This window comes from Ranitomeya variabilis, chromosome 2 (assembly GCF_051348905.1).
Source record: "Ranitomeya variabilis isolate aRanVar5 chromosome 2, aRanVar5.hap1, whole genome shotgun sequence".
In the NCBI taxonomy this organism is placed as follows: Eukaryota; Metazoa; Chordata; class Amphibia; order Anura; family Dendrobatidae; genus Ranitomeya; species Ranitomeya variabilis.
The window spans coordinates 1,105,498,284-1,105,526,131 of record NC_135233.1 but is presented as its reverse complement, the minus strand read 5'-3'; the positions used below and the strand labels follow the sequence as shown (position 1 = coordinate 1,105,526,131).

Sequence of the window (27,848 nt, the reverse complement as noted above, 5' to 3'; positions counted from 1 at the left end):
TTTGTTGTTAAACCTATAAAAAAAACAGAAAAGAAAAAACTGACGAATAAGAAACCGCCTTGAGCCTCGTGAAGACGCCAGAAGAGGAGACTCCAGTGTGGTCGCTATGAGGAGCCAGGAATCAGCGCCATTCTCGCCGTCACACCGGAGGGGAGTATCCGAGGTGCTGCTGAAAGTTCTCACAATCACCTCCGATCTAGAACCGAACTATTTGGGGATGTTATTGCCACTACAAACATGGCCGCGCAGAAGCTGCGATGATTGATGCGCATGACCGGAACTTGCGCACCAGCTTGACACCCAGCACAGGCGAGCCGTCTGAAATGCCTCGGGTGCTGCGCCTGCGCATTAGGAGCAGCGTCCAGCGTCTACGCACGCTCACAGCCTTCAGTCACTTTATTCTACGCATGCGCAATGGATATGAGCTTTTCCTAAATTTTCTGTTTTGCAAGATAAAATCGTGGAAAGAAAAATCTGCAGAAGAAGAAAGGTAAGAAGAGACCCCGAGGGTGCAGCCCCCCGAGTGTGAGGCCGGAGCCGCCCACCAGCTGCACTCACTAATTACTGAACTCTCTAATTACACTCATTAAAGAGCAGACAGTCACTAATTATCACTGTCATTAGAGAGCAGAGACTGTCACTAATTATCACTGTCATTAGAGAGTAGAGACTGTTACTAATTATCACTGTCATTAGAGAGCAGAGACTGTCACTAATTATCACTGTCATTAGAGAGTAGAGACTGTCACTAATTATCACTGTCATTAGAGAGCAGAGACTGTCACTAATTATCACTGTCATTAGAGAGCAGAGACTGTCACTAATTATCACTGTCATTAGAGAGCAGAGACTGTCACTAATTATCACACTCATTAGAGAGCAGAGGCTGTCACTAATTATCACTCATAAGAGAGTAGAGACTGTCACTAATTATCACTGTCATTAGAGAGCAGATTGTCACTAATTATCACATTCATTAGAGAGCAGGGACTGTCACTAATTATCACTGTCATTAGATAGCAGAGACTGTCACTAATTATCACTGTCATTAGAGAGTAGAGACTGTCACTAATTATCACTGTCATTAGAGAGTAGAGACTGTCACTAATTATCACTGTCATTAGAGAGCAGAGACTGTCACTAATTATCACTGTCATTAGAGAGTAGACTGTCACTAATTATCACTGTCATTAGAGAGCAGAGACTGTCACTAATTATCACTGTCATTAGAGAGCAGAGACTGTCACTAATTATCACTGTCATTAGAGAGCAGAGGCTGTCACTAATTATCACTGTCATTAGAGAGCAGAGGCTGTCACTAATTATCACTGTCATTAGAGAGCAGAGACTGTCACTAATTATCACTGTCATTAGAGAGCAGAGGCTGTCACTAATTATCACTCATAAGAGAGTAGAGACTGTCACTAATTATCACTGTCATTAGATAGCAGAGACTGTCACTAATTAGCACTGTCATTAGAGAGCAGAAGCTGTCACTAATTATCACTCATAAGAGAGTAGAGACTGTCACTAATTATCACTGTCATTAGAGAGCAGACTGTCACTAATTATCACACTCATTAGAGAGCAGGGACTGTCACTAATTATCACTGTCATTAGATAGCAGAGACTGTCACTAATTAGCACTGTCATTAGAGAGCAGAAGCTGTCACTAATTATCACTGTCATTAGAGAGCAGAGACTGTCACTAATTATCACTGTCATTAGATAGCAGAGACTGTCACTAATTAGCACTGTCATTAGAGAGTAGAGACTGTCACTAATTATCACTGTCATTAGATAGCAGAGACTGTCACTAATTAGCACTGTCATTAGAGAGCAGAAGCTGTCACTAATTATCACTGTCATTAGAGAGCAGAGACTGTCACTAATTATCACTGTCATTAGATAGCAGAGACTGTCACTAATTAGCACTGTCATTAGAGAGCAGAAGCTGTCACTAATTATCACTGTCATTAGAGAGTAGAGACTGTCACTAATTGTCACTATCATAAAAGAGCAGAGACTGTCACTAATTATCACTGTCATTAGAGAGCAGAGACTGACTAATTATCACTGTCATTAGAGAGTAGAGACTGTCACTTATCACTGTCATTAGAGAGTAGAGACTGTCACTAATTATCACTGTCATTAGAGAGTAGAGACTGTCACTAATTATCACTGTCTTAAGAGAGCAGACGCTGTCACTAATTATCACTGTCATTAGAGAGTAGACTGTCACTAATTATCACTGTCATTAGAGAGCAGAGACTGTCACTAATTATCACACTCATTAGAGAGCAGAGACTGTCACTAATTATCACTGTCATTAGAGAGCAGAGACTGTCACTAATTATCACTGTCATTAGAGAGCAGAGACTGTCACTAATTATCTCTGTCATTAGAGAGCAGAGACTCACTAATTATCACTGTCTTAAGAGAGTAGAGACTGTCACTAATCACTGTCATTAGAGAGTAGAGACTGTCACTAATTGTCACTATCATAAGAGAGCAGAGACTGTCACTAATTATCACTGTCATTAGAGAGCAGAGACTGTCACTAATTATCACTGTCACTAGAGAGTAGAGACTGTAACTAATTATCACTGTCATCAGAGAGCAGAGACTGTCACTAATTATCACTGTCTTAAGAGAGCAGAGACTGTCACTAATTATCACTGTCATAAGATAGCAGAGACTGTCACTAATTATCACACTCATTAGAGAGCAGAGACTGTCGATAATTATCACTGTCATTAGAGAGCAGAGACTGTCACTAGTTATCACATTCATTAGCAAGCAGAGACTGTTGCTAATTATCACTGTCATTAGAGAGCAGACTGTCACTAATTATCACTGTCATTAGAGTAGAGACTACCACTAATTTCATTCATTAGAGAGCAGAGACTGTCACTAATTATCAAACTCATTAGAGAGCAGAGACTGTCGCTAATTATCACTGTCATTAGAGAGCAGAGACTGTCACTAATTATCACTCATTAGAGAGTAGAGACTGTCACTAATTATCACTGTCATTAGAGAGCAGTGACTATCGCTAATTATCACTGTCATTAGAGAGCAGAGACTGTCACTAATTATCACTGTTATTAGAGAGTAGAGACTGTCACTAATTATCACTGTCATTAGAGAGTAGAGACTGTCACTAATTATCACTGTCATTAGAGAGCAGAGACTGTCACTAATTATCACTGTTATTAGAGAGTAGAGACTGTCACTAATTATCACTGTCATTAGAGAGTAGAGACTGTCACTAATTATCACTGTCATTAGAGAGCAGAGACTGTCACTAATTATCACTGTCATTAGAGAGCAGAGACTGTCACTAATCACTGTCATTAGAGAGCAGAGACTCACTAATTATCACTGTCATTAGAGAGTAGAGACTGTCGCTAATTATCACTCATTAGAGAGCAGGGACTGTCACTAATTATCACTGTCATTAGAGAGCAGAGACTGTCACTAATTGTCACTGTCATTAGAGAGCAGAGGCTGTCACTAATTATCACTGTCATTAGAGAGCAGAGACTGTCACTAATTATCACTGTCATTAGAGAGCAGAGACTGTCACTAATCACTGTCATTAGAGAGCAGAGACTGTCACTAATTATCACTCATTAGAGAGCAGAGACTGTCACTAATTATCACTCATTAGAGAGCAGAGACTGTCACTAATTATCACTGTAATTAGAGAGCAGTGACCGAATTGTGGATTTGTAGACCCTATCACAGTGATAAAAATAAAAGTAATTGTAAATAAAACCCCCGTTATCACACCGTTAGGGAAATATAATGAAATAAAATTATATGTGTTTTCATTTTTCCATTAGAGTTAGAGTTGGGCTAAAGTTAGGGTAAGGGTTATGGTTAGAGTTAGGATTACGGTTAGGGTTGGGATTAGGGTTAGGGTTGGGAATTGGGTTATGGTTAGAGTTAGGGTTGTGGTCATGTTTGGGATTATGGTTAGGGGTGTGTTGGGGCTAGGTTTGTGGTTAGGGTTGGGATTAGGGTTGGGAATTGGGTTATAGTTAGAGTTAGGGTTGTGGTTATGTTTGGGATTATGCTTAGGGTTGGGATTAGGGTTAGGGGTGTGTTGGGGATGGTTTGTGGTTAGAGTTAGGGTTGTGATTAGGGTTATGCGTAGGGTTGGGATTAGGGTTAGGGGTGTGTTGGGGTTAGGTTTGTGGTTAGGGTTATGGTTGGGATTCGGGTTTGGTGTGTTGGGGTTAGGGTTGTGCTTATGGTTGGGATTAGGGTTAGGGGTGTGTTGGGGTTAGGGTTGTGGTTAGAAGTGGGGGGTTTCCACTGTTTAGGTCTTCAAACGCGACATGGCTCCACCATTGATTCCAGCCAATTTTGCGTTCAAAAAGTCAAACTGTGCTCCCTCCTGTTATGATCCTTAGTGGTTGAGGATCACAAATTACTCCAGCTAAGTAACAAACATAGGACAAGCTCTAGGGAGGTGGCAAACTGGACTGACCGCAAATCTGAACCTATCCAAACACACTAGAAGTAGCCGGTGAACGTGCCTACAAATCCTAGACGTCTCGAGCCAGCCTGAGGAACTAACTACCCCTAGAGAGAAAGAAAGACCTCTCTTGCCTCCAGAGAAATAATCCCCAAAGATATAGAAGCCCCCAACAGATAATAACGGTGAGGTAAGAGGAAGGCACATACACAGGGGTGAAAGCAGATTCAGCAAATGAGGCCCACTAATACTAGATAGCAGAAAATAGAAAAGGGAATCTATGCGGTCAGTAAAAAACCCTTACAAAATATCCACACTGAGATTTCAAGAACCCCCACACCAACTCACGGTGTGGGGGGAGAAACTCAGTCCCCTAGAGCAACCAGCAAGCGAGGAAATCACATTTTAGCGAGCTGGACTAAAAACATAATGAACACTGATAATCAAAAAATGATCAAACAAAAACTTAGCTTGTCTTGGAGAGACTGGGAGCAAGGTAGCCACAAGGAATCTGAAGAGCACTGAATACATTGATAGCAGGCAAGGAACTGAGTCTCCAGGTGAGCTAAATAGGAAACCAACCAAGGATAACGAACCAGCTGATGCAGCCAACCTGCAGAAAGACAACACTACACAGTACCGCTTGTGACCACTAGAGGGAGCCCAAAAATAGAATTCACAACACCCTCCCTTCTGATACCTGCCATGCGCCCCATCAGTGGATTTCCCCCACATATGGGGTATCAACGTACTCAGGAGAAATTGCACAACAAATTTTGTGGTCCATTTTCTCCTGATACCCTTGTAAAAATAAAAAAAAAAATTGGTTCCAAAGTAAAATTTTTGTGAAATAAGTGAAATGTTCATTTTTTTCAACATTGCTTTAGTTCTTGTGAAGCACCTGAAGGGTTAATAAACATCTTGAATGTGGTTTTCGCACCTTGAGAGGTGCAGTTTTTGGAATGGTGTCACTTTTGGGTATTTTCTGTTATATTGACCCCCCAAACTCGCTTCAAATGTGCAGTGGTCCCTAAATAAAATGGTTTTGTAAATTTTGTTGGAAAAATGTGAAATTGCTGGTCAACTTTTAACCCTTATAACTTAAAACAAAAAAATATATATGTTTCCAAAATTGAGCTGATGTAAAGTAGACATGTGGGAAATGTTATTTATTAACTATTTTGTGTGACATATCTCTGTGATTTAAGGGCACACAAATTCAACGTTTGAAAATTGCAAAATTTTCAAAATTTTTCCGTTTTTTTTCATATATAAACTCGTCAAATCGAAGAAATTTTACCACTAATATGAAGTACAATATGTCACGAGAAGACAATCTCAGAATCATCGGGATCCATTAAAGCTCCAGAGTTATAACCTCATAAAGTGACAGTGGTCAGAATTGTAAAAATTGGCATGGTCATTACAAATTGGCTCCGTCACTAAGGGGTAAATCAAGTAGACCACATTGTTGGTCTCACACGTAGAGTAACAATTGATGGGGTAAGATCTACCAGTGTGCGGATGCACAATATTGGATGTGTTAATTACATTCGAACAGGCAACACAGCCTAAATATGGGAATGTACCTTGTCTTCTGGTGTTCAGGAACTGTTGTACACGGGAAAAACTACCAATATCCTCCCGAATTATGCGATCCCTGATATTACGTGGACATTTTGTGCTCACGAGTGCTGGTAATTTAAAAGCTTCCACACCAGGATAGGCGTTACTTAATAAGAGATGATAGTATACATTTTGTCTTCATTGGCTAGTAGTTGTGGACAAACAGGATACGTTCTTGCTGGGGTTTCGATTCAGTAGATGAGGTTCTGGTGATAACTAAATTTCTTGTCTCGTTTAAGGGATAATCCCTATAAAGGAATTTTCTGGACATTTCATCTAACCTGGTAGAGCGAATTGTTTGGTCCGATACGATATTAGTAACTCTATGAAATTGTGACCGATTGAGGCTATTTTTTGTGGATTTTGGGTGACAACTGCTATAATGAAGAAGGCTATTGGAATCCGACGGCTTAGAGTAGATATCGGAAGAGAAATGGCCTTCTGTATTTTTGACCACGAGGGCATCTACAAATGAAATCTTGGATTGATCGAAATTGAGCGTAAACTGTAGTTCTGTCCCGTTAGAGTTGAGGTCATGGACAAATTGTGTCAAAGCATCAACTATTGAGATCCAATGTGACGAGTAGACGGTGAGAGGGACCTGTGGAGAGATCTGTAATGATCTTAAGAAAATGGGTGGTGTCGAGAATGAAGGAACGAGTCTTTTTGATTAATGGTGTGAATATCTTCTCAAGGAAGATAGACAGGATGGAAGTAGTGGAGGCCACAATGGGACGGCCCGGTGGATTATAGAGAGATTTATGAATTTTGGGTAATGTATAAAATACTGGTGTCACCGGATGGGGATTAGAGAGGAAGGTAGCTGTATTTTTTCTATTATCTCATCTGATTCACCTTACCTTAATGTATATGCACAATTGAATGAAATTATCTTCCAAAATTGATTTGCGGTGGACATTGCTTCTTTGACGGTAGTGTAGTGTGTCGGCCCCATCATCTGCGAGATGACGAATGAAACTGTCTGGTCAGAGCTCAACTTTAATACCACCAGGACAACCAATCAGAGCTCAGCTTTCATATTACCAGAGCAACCAATCAGGGCTCAGCTTTCATATTACCAGAGCAACCAATCAGAGCTCAGCTTTCATATTACCAAAGCCATTTATTAAATGGAAGCTGCACTGTGATTGGTTGCTATTGGCAGCAAAGACTTTTTTTTTTTTTTTTAAGAAATAAGGCCCAGAGACTATTATAAGGTTCTACTACAAGTCATTAAAGGCTCGTTTCGAAATGACCAACATGTGTTCTCCTGTATCTTCCTGACATGGCTGCAGCGTCTCTCTGATCACTATGTGTATATAAATGTACAGTGGATAACATTTTTTGTTATGTAAAAAATCCTAGGAAGAAGAAACATTTCAGGACTTTTGCTCCCCTTTAATGTCACCCATATACTGTACAAATAAATTGAGAAAATAAACTAAAATCTTTTCAAGTGGAAAAAAAAAAAATAAAGAATGAAAATAATGTAGTTGCTAAAAATCTAAAGATGAGGATAAATTTTTGCAGAGTCCAGAAGGTTTTGTTGCAGAATTGACTGTTATTTGGAACTGTTCATAATTCCCTCCACCTTCACCAAAGCCTCAGCCCTAAAGCACAATGCTGCCTCCACCATGCTTCACTGTGGGGATGGTGATCTTCTGGCGATGTGCTGTGTCGGCTTTTCACCTTGTGGATTATGGCCAAGAATTTCCCCCTTGGTCTCATCAGCTATAAAACGTTTCATACTTCTGGTCGACGTAATGGAGGTTTTGGTAAAACGTAAAAAGGCTTTTATGATTTTCTGTGTAAGAAAAGGCTTCTGCCTTACTCCTGACCCAACAGGCTGGACATATGAAGAATGCAGGAGATTGTTTTCACATACTGGAAACATCCAGGGCTGGTCAAAAATTCCTGCCGCTCCTTTAATGATCCTGTCTGCTTCTTGGCTGCCTCCCAGACCAATTTTTTTCTTGTCTTTTCAGCAATTTTTGAGGGATATCCTGTTCTAGGTAATGTCACTGTTGTACCAAGTTTTAGCCACTTCTTAATGATGTCTTCACATTGTCCATGGTAGATCTAATGCCTGGGACATGTATTTGTATTACCTCCTGACTGATAACTTTCACCAATGAGATCCCTTACTGTGTTGTTGGCTGTTTACGGACCAGAAAATGTCAGGAAAATCCTCCTGAAACAGCAACAATTTCTCTGAGGTTGATGACAATCACTATAAATGACGGAGGCCGAGCACTTGCCACTATGTAATATAAGGGGAAATGTGATTGGCTGATTCTGAACACAACCACGGCCCCAATTATAAGAGGGTGCGCACACTTATGCAACCACATTATTGTAGTTTTGTTATTTTTACTTCCTCCTTAAAGTAATGTCAGTTTATTTTTCTATGGACTTGTACAGTACAGATTATGGTGATATTAAAGGGTGGAAAGTTCTGAAATGATTCTTCTTGGAAGGATTATATTACATGACAAATACCTGGCATTTTACCATGGGTGTGTAGACTTTTTAAATCTTCCTGACATGGCTGCAGCATCTCTCTGATCACTATATGTATACATGTATTTCCCTGAAGTGACTGCAGCATCTCTCTTCATTTCTCGTATGTTATATTTTGCTTTAGAGCCGCAGTGCACATGTCGGACTCGGCTGATCCCGGTTTTTGTGCCATGGATGCTGCCATCCTCCCCCATCAGGTGTCAGTGCGGGTAAGAAAGCGAATCATGTATTCAGCAGCTGATACTAGGCAGTTTCATTGTTTAAAGGTGTCAGCCTTATGTGTTAGATGTCAGACTCTCATGGTTAAAGCCTCAAGTGATAGAAACCATTTGTATTGTTACCCACTCTCGGTGCCAACCTCTCTTAATAACAGCATCTCATGGAAGCAACCTTTTGTTGTTTAGACAGTCTCTTCTAGAGCCAGCCTCATGTAGCGTCAGCCTCTTGTAGAGCCAGCCTCATGTGGTGTTGCCTCTTGTAGAGTCAGCATCATGTACCAGCCTCATGTAGCATTTGCCTCTTGTAGAGCCAGCCTCATGTGGTGTTGCCTCTTGTAGAGTCAGCCTCATGTGGTGTCAGTCTCATGTAGTGTCAGCCTCTTGTAGAGTCAGCATCATGTGGTGTAGGCCTCTCGTAGAGACAGCCTCATCTGGTGAATCAGCCTCATGTGGTGTCAGCTGTTATGATCTGGTGGCCTAGGAGCAGCATGAGACGTACTCTAGAGAAGGTGGTACCTGTACTGACCGCAGACCCTGAACTTAACACCGCAACTAGAAGTAGCCGTAGAATGTACCTATCACTCCCTAGACATCTCGACACAGCCAGAGGACTAATTACCCCTAGAGATAGAAAAGGGAAAACTATCTTGCCTCAGAGAAAATCCCCAAAGGATAGACAGCCCCCCACAAATATTGACTGTGAGAGGAGAGGGAAAAAACATACACAGACTGAAATCAGAATTTAGCAAAGGAGGCCACTTCTAGCTAAATAGAAAGGATAGGACAGAGTACTATGCGGTCAGTATTAAAACACTAGAAAATATCCACCACAGAAAATACAAAATCTTCACATCTAACTAAAGATATGGAGGGTATATCTGCATCTCCAGAGATACCAGCTTGGCTAAACAAATCCTTATACAGACTAAGCTGGACAAGACAAAAACATGGAAAAGAACTGAACAATAAGGCCCACAGCATGTGGACTGCAAAAATCAAGGCCAGAACTTATCTTTGTTGAAATGAACAGCAAAGCAGGAGAGACCAGGCAGGGATGTGAATCCTCCAGGAACAATGGACAACTGGCACTGACTAAAGGGTCAAGCAAGACTAAATAGCCCAGTCAGAATTGCAAAAAGTGGACACACCTGATGAATGCTGCGATCCAGAGACAGCAGCGCTACCACTTATAACCACCGGAGGGAGCCCAAGAGCAGAATTCACAACAGTACCCCACCCTTGAGGAGGGGTCACCGAACCCTCACCAGAGCCCCCAGGCCGATCCGGACGAGCCAAATGAAAGGCACGAACCAAATCCTCAGCATGAACATCGGAGGCAACAACCCAAGAATTATCCTCCTGGCCATAACCCTTCCATTTGACAAGATACTGAAGCTTCCGCCTCGAAAAACGAGAATCCAAAATCTTCTCAACCACATACTCCAACTCCCCATCAATCAACACCGGGGCAGGAGGATCAACAGAGGGAACAACGGGCACCACATATTTCCGCAACAAAGATCTATGAAAAACATTATGGATGGAAAAAGAGGCTGGAAGGGCCAAACGAAAAGACACTGGATTGATAATCTCAGAAATATAAGGGCCAATAAACCGAGGCTTGAACTTAGGGGAAGAAACCTTCATAGGAACATGACGGGAAGACAACCAGACCAAATCCCCAACCCGAAGCCGGGAACCAACACACCGACGACGGTTAGCAAAACGCTGAGCCCCCTCCTGAGACAACACCAAATTGTCAACAACATGAGCCCAAATTTGCTGCAACCTGTCAACCACAGAGTCCACCCCAGGACAATCAGAAGGCTCAACCTGCCCTGAAGAAAAACGAGGATGAAAACCAGAGTTACAAAAGAAAGGTGAAACCAAGGTAGCAGAATTAGCCCGATTATTAAGGGCAAACTCGGCCAATGGCAAGAAAGCCACCCAATCATCCTGATCAGCAGACACAAAGCATCTCAAATAAGTTTCCAAAGTCTGATTAGTTCGCTCGGTTTGGCCATTTGTCTGAGGATGAAATGCGGAAGAAAAAGACAAATCAATGCCCAGCCTAGCACAAAAGGCCCGCCAAAACCTAGAAACAAACTGGGAACCTCTATCGGACACAATATTCTCCGGAATGCCATGCAAACGAACCACATGCTGAAAAAACAACGGAACCAAATCAGAAGAGGAAGGCAATTTAGGCAAAGGTACCAAATGAACCATCTTAGAAAACCGGTCACAAAACACCCAGATAACTGACATCCTCTGGGAAACCGGAAGATCCGAAATAAAATCCATAGAAATATGCGTCCAAGGCCTCTCAGGGACCGGCAAAGGCAAAAGCAACCCACTAGCGCGGGAACAGCAAGGCTTGGCCCGCGCACAAGTCCCACAGGACTGCACAAAAGAACGCACATCCCGTGACAAAGAAGGCCACCAAAAGGACCTACCAACCAAATCTCTGGTACCAAAAATCCCAGGATGACCAGCCAACACAGAACAATGAACCTCAGAAATCACTTTACTAGTCCATCTGTCAGGAACAAACAGTTTCCCCACTGGACAACGGTCAGGTTTATCAGCCTGAAATTCCTGAAGAACCCGTCGTAAATCAGGGGAGATGGCAGAAAGAATCACCCCTTCCTTCAGAATGCCGACCGGCTCAAGGACCCCAGGAGAATCAGGCAAAAAGCTCCTAGAGAGGGCATCAGCCTTAACATTCTTAGAACCCGGAAGATACGAGACCACAAAATCAAAACGGGAGAAAAACAGGGACCATCGGGCCTGTCTAGGATTCAGCCGTTTGGCAGACTCGAGGTAAATCAGATTCTTATGATCGGTCAAGACCACAATACGGTGCTTGGCTCCCTCAAGCCAATGTCGCCACTCCTCAAATGCCCACTTCATAGCCAACAACTCACGATTGCCGACATCATAATTGCGTTCCGCAGGCGAAAACTTTCGAGAAAAGAAGGCACACGGTTTCATCAAGGAACCATCAGAATTCCTCTGAGACAAAACGGCCCCTGCCCCAATCTCAGAAGCGTCAACCTCAACCTGAAAAGGAAGAGAAACATCCGGCTGACGCAACACAGGGGCAGAAGTAAATCGGCGTTTAAGCTCCTGAAAGGCAGAAACAGCCGCAGAGGACCAATTCGTCACATCAGCGCCTTTCTTCGTCAAATCGGTCAGGGGTTTAACCACACTGGAGAAGTTGGCAATGAAACGGCGATAAAAATTAGCAAAGCCCAAAAATTTCTGAAGGCTCTTCACGGATGTGGGCTGGATCCAATCATGAATGGCCTGAACCTTAACCGGATCCATTTCTGTAGATGAGGGAGAAAAAATGAAGCCCAAAAAAGAAACCTTCTGTACTCCAAAGAGGCACTTAGACCCCTTCACAAACAAGGCATTATCACGAAGGATCTGAAATACCATCCTGACTTGTTTCACATGAGACTCCCAATCATCTGAAAAAATCAAAATATCATCCAAATATTCAATCATGAATTTATCAAGATAATTCCGAAATATATCATGCATGAAGGACTGAAACACAGATGGAGCATTAGAGAGTCCGAATGGCATCACAAGGTATTCAAAATGGCCTTCGGGCGTATTAAACGCAGTTTTCCATTCGTCACCCTGCTTAATACGAACAAGATTATATGCCCCTCGAAGGTCAATCTTAGTAAACCAACTAGCCCCCTTAATCATGGCAAACAAATCAGAAAGCAAAGGCAAAGGGTATTGGAATTTGACCGTGATCTTATTCAAGAGGCGATAATCAATACAGGGTCTCAAGGAGCCATCCTTCTTGGCAACAAAAAAAAAACCTGCTCCCAATGGTGAAGAAGATGGCCGAATATGCCCTTTCTCCAAAGATTCCTTAACATAGCTCCGCATGGCGGTATGTTCTGGCACAGACAGGTTGAAAAGTCGGCCCTTAGGGAACTTACAGCCTGGAATCAAGTCAGTAGCACAATCACAGTCCCTATGCGGTGGAAGAGAACTGGACTTGGGCTCATTGAATACATCCTGGAAATCTGACAAAAACTCAGGAATTTCAGAAGAGGGGGAGGAGGCAATTGACATCAAAGGAACGTCACCATGAACCCCCTGACAACCCCAACTAGTCACAGACATAGATTTCCAATCTAATACCGGATTATGCACCTGTAACCATGGGAAACCCAGCACAACAGCATCATGCAAATTATGCAACACCAGGAAACGACAATCTTCCTGATGGGCTGGCGCCATGCACATGGTCAGCTGTGTCCAAAACTGAGGTTTATTTTTAGCCAACGGTGTAGCATCAATGCCCCTCAAAGGAATAGGACTCTGCAAAGGCTGCAAGGGGAAACCACAACATCTGGCAAATTCTAAGTCCATTAAGTTTAGAGCGGCGCCTGAATCCACAAATGCCATGACAGAAAATGACGATAATGAGCAGATCTGGGTCACAGATAACAGAAATTTAGGTTGTACAGTTCCGATGGTAACAGAACTAGCGATTCTCTTGGTACGCTTAGGGCAATCAGAAATAACATGAGCAGAATCGCCGCAGTAAAAACACAACCTATTCTGACATCTGAATCCTTGTCGTTCAGCTCTAGACACAATCCTATCACGCTGCATAGGCTCAGGACTCCGCTCGGAAGACAATGCCATAGTGTGCACAACTCTGCGCTCGCGCAAGCGCCGATCAATCTGAATGGCCAGAGGCATATAATCACTCAGACCAGCAGGCGTGGGGAACCCCACCATAACATCTTTAACGGATTCAGAAAGACCCTTTCTGAAAATTGCCGCCAAGGCATCCTCATTCCATTTAGTCAGCAGAGACCATTTTCTAAATTTCTGGCAATATGATTCTGCCGCTTCTTGACCCTGACACAGGGCCAACAAGGTCTTCTCAGCATGATCCACTGAATTAGGTTCATCATACAATAACCCAAGCGCCTGGAAAAAGGTGTCTACATTAAGCAAAGCCGGATTCCCAGGTTCCAGGGCAAATGCCCAATCCTGGGGGTCACCACGCAGCAGAGATATAACAATTTTAACCTGCTGGATGGGATCACCAGAGGAACGGGGTTTCACAGCAAAAAACAGTTTACAGTTATTTTTAAAGCTCAAAAATTTGGACCTGTCCCTAAAAAACAAATCAGGAGTTGGAATTCTAGGCTCTAAAACCGGAGTCTGAACGATATAATCGAAAATACCCTGTACTCTAGCAGCAAGTTGATCCACACGAGAAGCCAATCCCTGAACATCCATGCCAGCGCCAAACTCCTGAGCCACCCAGAGGTAAAGAGGGAAAAAAACCCACAACAGACTACGGAAAAAAAAATGGCTCAGCACTTTCCTTCCCTTCTTCTGAGATGCGGTTAACTCATTGTTGGCCAGTTGTACTGTTATGATCTGGTGGCCTAGGAGCAGCATGAGACGTACCCTAGAGAAGGTGGTACCTGTACTGACCGCAGACCCTGAACTTAACACCGCAACTAGAAGTAGCCGTGGAATGTACCTAGCGCTCCCTAGACATCTCGACACAGCCGGAGGACTAATTACCCCTAGAGATAGAAAAGGGAAAACTATCTTGCCTCAGAGAAAATCCCCAAAGGATAGACAGCCCCCCACAAATATTGACTGTGAGAGGAGAGGGAAAAAACATACACAGGCTGAAATCAGAATTTAGCAAAGGAGGCCACTTCTAGCTAAATAGAAAGGATAGGACAGAGTACTATGCGGTCAGTATTAAAACACTAGAAAATATCCACCACAGAAAATACAAAATCTCCACATCTAACTAAAGATATGGAGGGTATATCTGCATCTCCAGAGATACCAGCTTGGCTAAACAAATCCTTATACAGACCAAGCTGGACAAGACAAAGACATGGAAAAGAACAATAAGGCCCACAGCATGTGGACTGCAAAAATCAAGGCCAGAACTTATCTTTGTTGAAATGAACAGCAAAGCAGGAGAGACCAGGCAGGGATGTGAATCCTCCAGGAACAATGGACAATTGGCACTGACTAAAGGGTCAAGCAAGACTAAATAGCCCAGTCAGAATTGTAAAAAGTGGACACACCTGATGAATGCTGCGATCCAGAGACAGCAGCGCTACCACTTATAACCACCGGAGGGAGCCCAAGAGCAGAATTCACAAGAGTCAGCCTCTCGTAGACCCAGCCTCATCTGGTGTCAGCCACCCACTGTGCCAGACTCATATGATGTCAGCCTCTCAAAGAGCCAGCCTTATGTGTTGTTGGCCAGCATCATCTGGTGTCTGCCTTCTACAGTGCCATCCTCTTGTGGTATAAGCCACTGTCAAAGCCATGCTCCTGAGGTGTCAATATCTCGTAGTGCCAGCCTCATGTGGTTTCAGTCTCTTATAGAGCTGGCTTCATGTGGTGTTAGCCTCTCGCTGTTCCAGCATTATCTGGTGTCAGTCTTCCCCTGTGCCAGCCTCTTGTGGTGTCAACCTCTCATCGATCCGACCTCACATGATGTTGACCACTTGTAGAGCCAGCCTCATATGATGTCAGCTTCCCGTAGAGCCAACTTAATTTGGTGTCAGTCTCATCTGATGTTAGCCTCCCATAGTTCCAGCCTCATGTGATTTCAGCCACTCTTAGAGACAGCCTCATGTGATGTTGGCCTCTAGCAGTGCCATCATCATCTGGTATCAGTCTTCCACAGTGCCAGCCTCATGTGGTGTTAACCTCTTGTAGATCCAGCCTCATGTAGTGTTAGCCTCTTGTAGAGCGAGCCTCATGTGGTGTTAGCCTCTTGTAGACCCAGCCTCATGTGGTGTTAGCCTCTTGTAAAGCCAGCCTCATGTGTTAACCTCTTGTAGAGCCAGCCTCATCTTGTGTTTACCTTCCACAGTGCCATCCTCATGGTTTCATTCTCTCATAGAGCCAGTCTCATGTGGTGTGAGCCTTATTTTGAGCCAACCCCATATGGTTTCATCCTCTCGTAGAGGTAGCCTCATTTGCTGTCTCCGTCTTTAGAGACAGCCTCATATGGTTTTAGCCTCTTTTAGAGCCAGCCATTTTATGGTCTTTCTTGCTAGGCCCTGGTGACATTCCACGATGTGTCGGCCTGCTTTTCTGCTGAGGAGTGGGGGGTGCTGGAGGACTGGCAGAAGGAGCTTTATAAGAATGTGATGCGGGAGATCCACACGACTCTGCTGTCGATGGGTAAGAAGTCACCTCCTGACATATATGTAGTGATTCTGAGAGCAATGTTTCTTATTCTGCTGCTTTTCTGTTGGCTCTCAGGATGCAGGATGTAATTGCTTTGATGCCTCTGCCCTGCAGTACTGATCCAGGCACAGAAACTAAATTCCAACCTCCTTTATCACTAGCTCCTAGTGAGAGACCACAGCTTGTGATCCTCTTTTTTTGTACTGATTATACTATAAATTTAGATTTTACACATGTGCTAATGTTTTCTGATAGGATATACCATCCTGAACCCGGAACAACTGCTGCGAGTAGATGAAATAAAGGAGGCGGCGCTGGCCGGGGATAAGACTAAGGAGCCAAAAAATACTCTCACAGCAGGTAAAAAGTTATTGAAAGTGTACAGTATGGAAATCAGTGATCGCCTCATGTGCCATTGAACCACTTCTGTAACTGCACCCTGATGGTACTTCTCTACCAGGTGCTCCCGTGTTTAACCCTGATATCTCTCTTTGGATCCGAGAGGTTGTGGAGGAAGACGTTACTGCTCCTCAGAAGACTGGACGGCCAGTGGTGTGGGAGAGTGTTCCCAGCTCAGGTGAGGTTGTTATACAGGGACTGAAGGCTGCGGTACAATCATCCTTCATTAATCTCTAGATACCGTCTCACAGTGGCACTTTGGTCGCTACGACGGCACGATCCGTGACGCTCCAGCGTCGCTCCATTATCGCTCCAGCGTCGTAGACTGTGGTCACACTTCGCAATGCACGGAGCTGGAGCGATAATTTCATGACAAATTTGCGATGTAGAAGTCGTACGGGACAGTCATACAGGCATGTCACACAGGAGGTGCTCTCCTAATTCAGAGCACATTTTGCATAATCTATGCGTGACGTTGTTCACGAGGGGCGTGTTGTGCTGCTAGCTAACTACACCTGTAATGTGCTGATTGGCCGTTGGTTACTGTGCGCGCATTGGTTGGAGAGAAAAGAATACAGCGCTCGAGAGCAGCGGTTTTATCGGCCGGGAACAATAGTACCACGTCTGTCGAATGAGCGCACAGTATTGTACCGCCCAATCAGCACACAGGAGGTGGAGAATTTGGCGCTCCTACGTATCAAGCTCCTCCACCCATTACATCGTATACAATATCGTGCACACCTTTGTTACACAATGCGATCATGCCGCCACAGCGGGACACTTGACGACGAAAGAAAGTTTCAAACGATCTGCTTCGACGTACGAGTCTCAGCAGGGTCCCTGATCGCAGTAGCGTGTCAGACACAGCGAGATCGTAAGTATATCGCTGGAACGTCACGGATCGTGCCGTCGTAGCGACCAAAGTGCCACTGTGAGACGGTACCCTTTGGCCAAACTCTTGTGCACAAAATATCCCAGAGATCTGAGGCTTGGTGACTCAAGAGAGAACATATTAGCACCCCTATGACAGGAGACAACGTAGAGAGCAGGAATTCCCCTCTACTCCTCCTTGGTCAGGCCTCATCTGGAATATTTCCAGTTCTGCGTACCACATTTAAAAAAAAACACATTGAAAAACTGGAGAAAGTTCAAAGAGCTACCGGGATGGTGAGCAGACTGCAAAGTATGTCTTACGAGGAACAGTTAAAGGATCTGGGAATGTTTAGCTTGCTAAAAATAAGGCTAAGAGGAGACTTATTAGCTGTCTACAAATATCTGAAGGGCTGTCACAGTGTAGAGGGACCATCATTATTCTCATTTGCACATGGAAACACGAGAAGCAATGGAATGAAAGGGAGAAGATACAGATTAGATATTAGAAAAAAGTTTGACAGGGTGACCAATGAGTGGAACAGTCGGCCACGAGAGGTGGTGAGTTCTCCTTCAATGGAAGTCTTCAAACAGAGGCTGGACAGACATCTGTCTGAGATGGTTTAGTGACTCTTGCATTGAGAAGGGGGTTGGACAAGGTGACCCTGGAGGTCCCTTCCAACTCTCACATTCTATGATTCTATGAATCACCTGGAGGTTTGACTCCACAATGTTGGTGGATACTGTTGTATGAACTGAACACATTAACTTTGTATTGTGCAAGATGCCATAGTACAGGAGACACGAGCAGCAGAGTCTCCAGAAAGACGAGTACTGAAGACACAGAAGGAGGCAACAGTATGGGATTCAATGTACAATTAGGGACATAATTGATGGTAGGATACAGGATGTAGCAACAGACTTACTCGAGTGTAAGAGAGACTCTATAACCACAGATGCACGCAAAGGAAGGAGACGCTCTACAATCATAGACACACTCGAGAGTAGGAGATATTTTACAATCATAAATACACTTGAGGGTAGGAGAGAATATAGAACTATGGATTCACTTGAGAGTAGGAGAGAATTTACAAGTATGGACACACTCAAGGGAAAGTGGCACCCTACAATCATAGACACACTCGATAGTAGGATGCGCTCTACAACCATGGACACACTCGAAGGTAGGAGAAACTAAAAAAAACTCCAAAACATGGACACACTTGAGTATAGCAGTCACTCTACAATCATGTATACACTTGAAGGTAGGAGATACTCTACAATAATGGACACGTTTGAAGAATGGAGACACTCTACAATCATTGATACACTTGAGAGTAGGAGAGAGTATACCATCATAGACATGCTCGAAGGAGACATCCTTCAACCATGGATACACTCAAGAGTAGGAGAGAATTTACAATCATAAACACACTTGAGGGAAGGTGACACCCTAAAACCATGGACACACTTCAGAGTAGGAGACCATCTATAACCATGGACAAACATGAGGGTAGGAGAGAATATACAACCATGGACATACTCGAAGTAAGGAGACATTCTTCAACCACTGACACACTCGAGGGTAGGAAAGAGTATATAACAATGGACACACCTGAAAGAAGGAGTCACTCTACATCCAAGGACACGCTTGAGGGTAGGAGAGAATATATAACCATGTACACACTCGAAGGTAGGAGACATTATATAACCGTCATTACACTCGAAGGAAGGAGACATTCTAGCACAATGGACACACTCAAAAGAAGGAGACACTCTAAAACCATGGTCACACTCGAGGGTAGGAGAGAATATATAACCATGGACACACTCAAAGGTAAGAGACAACATTCAACCATAGACACACTTAAAGGAAGGAGACACTCTACAATCATGGACACACATGCATTCGAAGGAAGGAGACACTCTAAAACCATGGTCACACTCGAAGTTAGGACAGAATATATAACCATGGACACACTCAAAGTTAAGAGACAACATTCAACCATAGACAAACTGAAAGGAAGGAGACACTCTACGATCATGGACACACATGCACTCAAAGGAAGGAGACACTTTACAACCATGGACACACTGGAGGTTAGGAAACATGGTGAGACTTGAGCTGTTGAGGTCTCTGTCCTTGAAGTAACATTCCTCTTCCCTGGACAGTGTTTACTGTTCTGTCTTCATTCAGAGGTTCCCATCGTGAAGCCGGATATATTTCTACGGATAAAGCCAGATGATCTAGTGTTTGAGGCCTGTCCTGACCCAGAACCAGTGGATGGAGAGAAAGTGTCAGGTGAGTGGTTATTAGCACTTCTGGAATTTCGAGTTATTCTGTTGTAATGACTTCTTTGCCTATTCCCTGTCATGTCATAAGTCACTATAGGTAGTTTGTCCTTGAGCTGAGACCTACTTCACAGGTATAAGCATGCTTTCCAGAGTTTTGATCCTGTATTTTGGTTGGGGGTTAGGTTTAAACAGTTACAGAGAGCACAACTGGGCAAGTCAACATTGGTTGTCACCTCACTGAAGTGTAAAGGTACCTTCACACGAAGCGACGCTGCAGCGATAGCGACAACGATGCCGATCGCTGCAGCGTCGCTGTTTGGTCGCTGGAGAGCTGTCACACAGACCGCACTCCAGCGACCAACGATGCCGAGGTCCCTGGGTAACCAGGGTAAACATCGGGTTGCTAAGCGCAGGGCCGCGCTTAGTAACCCGATGTTTACCCTGGTTACCAGCGTAAAAGTAATAATAACAAACAGTACATACTCACCTGCGCGTCCCCCGGCGTCCGCTTCCTGCACTGACTGAGCGCCGGCCCTAACAGCAGAGCGGTGACGTCACCGCTGTGCTTTTACTTTCACTTTAGGGCCGGCACTCAGTCAGAGCAGGAAGCGGACGGCAGGAGACGCGCAGGTGAGTATGTACTGTTTTTTTTTTTTACTTTTACGCTGGTAACCAGGGTAAACATCGGGTTAGTAAGCGCGGCCCTGCGCTTAGTAACCCGATATTTACCCTGGTTACCAGCGTAAAACATCGCTGGTATCGTTGCTTTTGGTGTCAAACCTGACGATACACGCCGGTCTGACGACCAAATAAAGTTCTGAACTTTATTCAACGACCAGCGACATCACAGCAGGATCCTGATCGCTGCTGCCTGTCAAACTAAACGATATCACTAGCCAGGACGCTGCAACGTCACGGATCGCTAGCGATATCGTTTAGTGTGAAGGTACCTTAAGGGTATGGAAATGTTCCAGCCTTGAATTTGTCAACTTGCTTCCAAGCCTCATGGTATTGTTCATCTGTATACAAGAGAGAAATGCTTAGTGGACCATTGAGACTGTTCATCTGTTTTCGACTCCCCAGGTGATGAACTCATAGGAACAGGAATATCGGTTACTATAGATGGGAGTGTGGAGCCCTTCTGGATGAATCTGCAGGAAGCAGATCACAACGAGATCCTGAGCGACCAGGAGCATGCAGGTCAGTCCACACATCAGCTGGTGAGACAACCTACAGAAGACCTTCAAGGAGTAACTAGAATCCACTAAAGATATGTAAAAAAAAGTACACTTTATTTAATAAGAATTAAAAATATACAAGTGAAAAAAAGGTCAGTAAGAGGAGATTTTAGTCAGCACAAACTAGTCAGCTAGGCCCCATATTATAAGAGACGGGGCATAATGTGATACTGCTGGATCCACCACATGAACCCCGGGGCACGTTTCGCATAGGCTTTTTCAGGGGTACACAAGACAGGCTTCGGGATTCGCATAGTTCTTTAGTGGACTCCTAATTACGCGATGGCTTTTTTTTTCGGTTTCTATGCACACAGAAGTATTTTTTTTACTACTTTAGCAACAGGTTATTAGCCTTGTTATTTAGGTCTGGTGAATGTTCTGATGGACAATCATTTGTCTAGAATTATTACCTGATTTCAGAGGATAAGTGATTTGCAGGTCTTCTGGCTTTGGTGTCACTTATAAAAATAAAATAAATATATATAATAATATAATATAATATATAATAATATATATATATATATATATTATATATATACCGTATATACTCGAGTATAAGCCGACCCCCCTAATTTTGCCACAAAAAACTGGGAAAACTTATTGACTCGAGTATAAGCCTAGAGTGGAAAAAGCAGCAGGTACCGGTGAATTTCAAAATTAGAAATAGATGCTCCCATACCATTCATTATGGCCCCATAGATGCTCCACATAAAGCTGTGCCACATATAATGCTCTGCACCGTTGCCCCATAGCTGTGCCATATATATAATGCTCTGCACCGTTGCCCCATAGCTGTGCCATATAGTGCTCTGCACCGTTGCCCCATAGCTGTGCCATATAGTGCTCTGCACTGTTGCCCCATAGCTGTGCCATATAGTGCTCTGCACTGTTGCCCCATAGCTGTGCCATATAGTGCTCTGCACCATTGCCCCATAGCTGTGCCATATAGTGCTCTGCACTGTTGCCCCATAGCTGTGCCATATAGTGCTCTGCACTGTTGCCCCATAGCTGTGCCATATAGTGCTCTGCACCATTGCCCCATAGCTGTGCCATATAGTACTCTGCACCGTTGCCCCATAGCCCTGAGCGGTCACCGGCACCGCTGATTAGAGAAATGAATAGGCGGCTCCGCCCCTATGGGAGGTGGAGCAGCCTATTCATTTCTCTAATGAGCGGTCCCACGTGACCGCTCAGGGGAAGAGGCTGCGGCACCCGAAGACAGTGTGACAGGCAGGGGGAGCGACAGGATCGCCGGGACTAGGTGAGTATATGACAGTGCTCACCCGCCGACCCCACCACCGATCATGACTCGAGTATAAGCCGAGAGGGGCACTTTCAGCCCAAAAATTTGGGCTGAAAATCTCGGCTTATACTCGAGTATATACGGTATATATAATAATATATAAAATAAAATATGTGTAAATGGGTTGAGAGCTGGCTCAGGGATAGGAAACAAAGGGTGGTTATTAATGGAGCACACTCGGACTGGGTCGCGGTTAGCAGTGGGGTACCACAGGGGTCAGTATTGGGCCCTCTTCTTTTTAACATATTTATTAATGACCTTGTAGGGGGCATTCAGAGTAGAATTTCAATATTTGCAGATGACACTAAACTCTGCAGGGTAATCAATACAGGGGAGGACAATTTTATATTACAGGATGATTTATGTAAACTAGAAGCTTGGACTGATAAATGGCAAATGAGCTTTAATGGGGATAAATGTAAGGTCATGCACTTGGGTAGAAGTAATAAGATGTATAACTATGTGCTTAATTCTAAAACTCTGGGCAAAACCGTCAATGAAAAAGACCTGGGTGTATGGGTGGATGACAAACTCATATTCAGTGGCCAGTGTCAGGCAGCTGCTACAAAGGCAAATAAAATAATGGGATGCATTAAAAGAAGCATAGATGCTCATGAGGAGAACATAATTTTACCTCTATACAAGTCACTAGTGCGACCACACTTAGAATACTGTGCACAGTTCTGGTCTCCGGTGTATAAGAAAGACATAGCTGAACTGGAGCGGGTGCAGAGAAGAGCGACCAAGGTTATTAGAGGACTGGGGGGTCTGCAATACCAAGATAGGTTATTACACTTGGGGCTATTTAGTTTGGAAAAACAGAGACTAAGGGGTGATCTCATGTTAATGTATAAATATATGAGGGGACAGTACAAAGACCTTTCTGATGATCTTTTTAATCATAGACCTGAGACAGGGACAAGGGGGCATCCTCTACGTCTGCAGGAAAGAAGGTTTAAGCATAATAACAGACGCGGATTCTTTACTGTAAGAGCAGTGAGACTATGGAACTCTCTGCCGTATGATGTTGTAATGAGTGATTCATTAATTAAATTTAAGAGGGGACTGGATGCCTTTCTGGAAAAGTATAATGTTACAGGGTATATACACTAGATTCCTTGATAGGGCGTTGATCCAGGGAACTAGTCTGATTGCCGTATGTGGAGTCGGGAAGGAATTTTTTTCCCCATGGTGGAGCTTACTCTTTGCCACATGGGTTTTTTTTGCCTTCCTCTGGATCAACATGTTAGGGCATGTTAGGTTAGGCTATGGGTTGAACTAGATGGACTTACAGTCTTCCTTCAACCTTAATAACTATGTAACTAACTATGTAACTTGCACATAATAGCACTATAAGTCTTATTTCTACCTCCACAGATAATGGTTTTATCCAGAGCCCGGCTAAGGAATGTTTCACAGATATCCAGCATAATGAACTGATCTTAGAAAATGGATCTGCTGAAGAATGGGATGATCCATTACCAATCCGGCTCCCACGCCCTAGAAAGTGCCAGTCCATATTCAGGATCGGTCAGCCCATATCCGAATGTGCCTATGACTTTATAGACCCATCGAGTCCTCCACAGGCGCGGCCATTCCAGTGCTCCGAGTGTCAACAGAGCTTCACTGAAAGCGAGACCCTTCTCTTACACCAAACAGTTCATACGTCTTGGACTTGTGAGCAACCGGATAATGAAGGAGACGACTACATCATCCCGCCACTTTCAAGACCTGTTATCAGAAGCTTGCCAGCACCGTATATTTGTGCAGATTGCGGGAAAGGCTTTTCTAACTCCTACAAACTGAAAATCCACCAGAGGATCCACACAGGGGAAAGGCCATACAAGTGCCTCGTTTGTGAAAAACGATTTCACAAGAGTGCGCACCTGAAAGTCCATCAGAGGACACATACAGGAGAGCGTCCGTATGGATGTCAGGTGTGCGGTAAGAAGTTTACAAAGTCTTACCATCTTAAGGTCCACTTGAGGACACACACTGGAGAAAGACCTTATCAGTGTCCCGTGTGCCACAAAACCTTCAGTGTCAACTCGCATCTCACTGTGCACCAGAGAACTCATACTGGGGAGAAACCCTTTGTTTGCTTCGAATGTGGAAAAAGCTTCCGACAGAAAACCAGTCTTCTCGGCCACCAGAAATCTCATCAGAGGCTGGTAGAGCGTAGAAAGCTCACATGGAAGACTCTATGGCCAGAAAAGTGAGGCAGGGGTTGTCACGTATACTGTATAAACTTAGTTGTTGAATGAAGAAGTCATCGAGCAGGTCGGAGATATGGAAGAGTCGAAAAGCTGCAGCTCTGGGGAGAGATGTCACGCACCCAAGACTTTGAGGGTCAGATGGAGTTTGCTTGCATCTTCTTCTGACTTTATTTTTTATAAGCTCTATCCCATACTTAATAAGAACACTAATACTTTGCATGCGCAGGAGGGGGAAATGGGGTTACTGGAAAAAAAATGTCTAATTTTTGTAATGAAACTCCAGCCACCACATATTTTTACATTGGTGACCTCGTGTAGAAGACCAAAGATGATTAGACCTTTGGAATGGAGACCTGTAAATCCCTTATTTTTTCCTGCATTTAGCTATGTTCCTTGATGTATCACTTCAATCCTCCACCTTACAAGTTGGGTCTTGTTTAGTTAATACATGGTGGTGGGCACCTGAAATGAAGCATTGTAGGGGGGTGCTAACCCTGACGATACATATCATGGTGATAACGAGCTGTTACAGTGCGTGTAATACAAATACAATGACGTAATTAGTTTCTGATTTGCTTTGGTCTGACCTGATCGGTAAAGCTCATTTAAAGGAGAAGATTTCTACCCTCTTGGAGGGCAGATCAACTATATGAGTAATTTGGCGCTCATCTATGGCAATAGATGGAGACAGAATGATGGTTAATATGATGTTTCCATCCCCATAATGTGTCCATATTATCGGCAACACTTTCCCAATTTTTTATAGGTCGGCATAAACGATCCACGTAGCAACCAACAAGCATTTTGTTGATTAGCAGTATGTGAGTACTGGCGAGTGATAGGTACGAGCTTTCCGTTGAAGACACATTTGATCGTGTAAAGAGACATTAAGGCCATGATTTCATTTGCAATCTTTTATTTTTTAGTCACATTTTGTCTTGTAATAATTGACTTTTTTTGTGCCAAATTCTTCAAAATAACTCTTGGAATTTAACTTTTAAAAATCCGAAATTCTCTTTATTTCTATCTGTAACCTGTCCAGTACTTTTTAATATCAAAATGTGGCATGTTTCATTTGCGCAAAAAGTTTGCGACCTTTTAAAATCTCCCAATTTATAAATCGTCTGCAAGCTTCTGAAAAGTAACAACCATGCCGACGATAGCAAACATTAAAAAAAAGAACTGGCTAAAGTGTATAAAATAGGCGTAAAAATAAGACGCAAATTAAAAGAAGAATTTTGTGCAAATGAAAAATAGACTTAAATCACCAGAAACTGAACAAAAAACAGGCGCAAAAGCCATAATGAATCGAGACCTAAGTGTGTATTAATATGTTATGGTTCCCAATGGCAGGGGAACATCAGAAGCATAGAAAAAACGGACAAGCTCTCGGGTGATGGAAACTAGAGCTGACCGCGATGCTAAACCTATACACACAACTAATAGTAGCCAGGGAACGTACCTACGTTTTCGCTAGACGTCTCGCACCAGCCGGAGAGCTAACTACCCCTAGTAGATGAAACACAGTCCTGGCTTGCCTCCAGAGGAAAATCCCCCACAGGAGATAGTAGCCCCCCACATATAATAACGGTGAGTTAAGATGAAAAGACAAACGTAGTATGAAAGCAGATTTAGCACAGCGAGGCCCACTAACTAGATAGCAGAAGGATACAATAGTGGACTTCGCAGTCAGCTACAAAACCCTATCAAATACCATCCTGAAATTACCTTAAACTCATGTGCCAACTCATGGCACCGGAGTGGCAATTTCAGCCCACAAGAGCTTACAGCTGCAGAGAATCACATAAGTGCAAACTGGACAAAAGATACAAAAATAGACAAAGGACAGAAATGTCCAACTTAGCTGGTCAGCAGACTGGGAGCAGGTACATGCAACAGAAAGACTCTGGTTACATTGATGGCCGGCATTGGAATGACTGAGGAACAAGGCTAAATAGGAAACTCCCACATCCTGATAGAAACAGGTGAAAAGCTCAAAGACACCAGTACCACAAGCGACCACTGGGGGAGCCAAATAACCGAATCACAACAGTACCCCCCCCTTAAGGAGGGGGCACCGAACCCTCACAAGAACCACCAGGGCGATCTGGATGAGCCCTATGAAAGGCACGGACCAAATCAGAGGCATGAACATCTGAAGCTGAAACCCAAGAATTATCCTCTTGACCGTAGCCTTTCCACTTAACCAGATATTGAAGTCTCCGTCTGGAAACACGGGAGTCCAAGATTTTCTCCACCACGTATTCCAATTCACCCTCAACCAGCACAGGAGCAGGAGGCTCAACAGAAGGCACAACTGGCACCTCATACCTCCGCAATAACGACCGATGGAAAACATTATGGATAGCGAAGGATGCTGGGAGGTCCAAACGAAAAGACACAGGGTTAAGAATTTCTAAAATCCTATAAGGACCGATGAACCGAGGCTTAAACTTAGGAGAAGAGACCCTCATAGGGACAAAACGGGAAGACAACCACACCAAGTCCCCAACACGAAGACGAGGACCAACACGACGATGGCGATTAGCAAAATGCTGAGTCCTCTCCTGGGACAACTTTAAATTGTCCACCACCTGCCCCCAAATACGATGCAACCTGTCCACCATAGTATCCACTCCAGGACAATCCGAAGATTCCACCTGACCAGATGAAAAACGAGGATGGAACCCTGAATTGCAAAAGAAAGGGGAAACCAAAGTGGCAGAACTGGCCCGATTATTAAGGGCAAACTCTGCCAACGGCAAAAAGGTGACCCAGTCATCCTGATCAGCAGACACAAAACACCTCAAATAAGTCTCCAAGGTCTGATTAGTACGCTCCGTCTGGCCATTCGTCTGAGGATGAAATGCAGACGAAAAAGACAAATCAATGCCCATCCTGGCACAAAACGCCCGCCAAAATCTGGACACAAACTGAGATCCCCTGTCAGAAACTATATTCTCCGGAATACCATGCAACCGAACCACATTCTGAAAAAACAGAGGCACCAACTCAGATGAGGAAGGCAACTTGGGCAAAGGTACCAAATGAACCATCTTAGAAAAACGGTCACACACCACCCAGATGACAGACATTTTCTGAGAAACAGGGAGATCAGAAATAAAATCCATAGAGATGTGTGTCCAAGGCCTCTTAGGAATAGGCAAGGACAACAACAATCCACTAGCCCGAGAACAACAAGGCTTGGCCCGAGCCCAAACATCACAAGACTGCACAAAAGTACGCACGTCCCGAGACAGGGAAGGCCACCAGAAGGACCTAGCCACCAAATCCCTGGTACCAAAAATTCCCGGATGACCTGCCAACGCAGAAGAATGAACCTCCGAGATGACTCTACTGGTCCACTCATCCGGCACAAACAATCTACCAGGCGGACAACGATCAGGCCGATCCGCCTGAAACTCTTGTAAAGCACGTCGCAGGTCAGGGGAG

The 27,848-nt window shown here is 43.9% G+C and overlaps 1 protein-coding gene across 1 annotated transcript; it reads left to right on the top strand.

The window, feature by feature from the left end:
* The first annotated feature begins 121 nt into the window (after nucleotides 1-121).
* On the top strand, nucleotides 122-25,395 carry LOC143808826 (zinc finger protein 777-like). Its single transcript, XM_077291920.1, has 8 exons — nucleotides 122-490; nucleotides 8,757-8,841; nucleotides 15,942-16,068; nucleotides 16,330-16,434; nucleotides 16,535-16,651; nucleotides 19,541-19,645; nucleotides 20,722-20,838; nucleotides 23,557-25,395. Exons 1-8 carry the CDS (start codon nucleotides 258-260, stop codon nucleotides 24,396-24,398), a joined length of 1,731 nt encoding a protein of 576 aa, XP_077148035.1. The 5' UTR covers nucleotides 122-257; the 3' UTR covers nucleotides 24,399-25,395.
* The last annotated feature ends 2,453 nt before the right edge of the window (nucleotides 25,396-27,848 follow it).

Coding starts and splice junctions, on each gene's coding strand:
- LOC143808826 (XM_077291920.1), top strand. CDS start 258: ATGATTGATGCGCATGACCGGAACTTGCGCACCAGCTTGACACCCAGC. Junction 8,842..15,941: donor CCCATCAGGTGTCAGTGCGG/GTAAGAAAGCGA, acceptor CTTTCTTGCTAG/GCCCTGGTGACATTCCACGA. Junction 16,435..16,534: donor AAAAAATACTCTCACAGCAG/GTAAAAAGTTAT, acceptor CTTCTCTACCAG/GTGCTCCCGTGTTTAACCCT.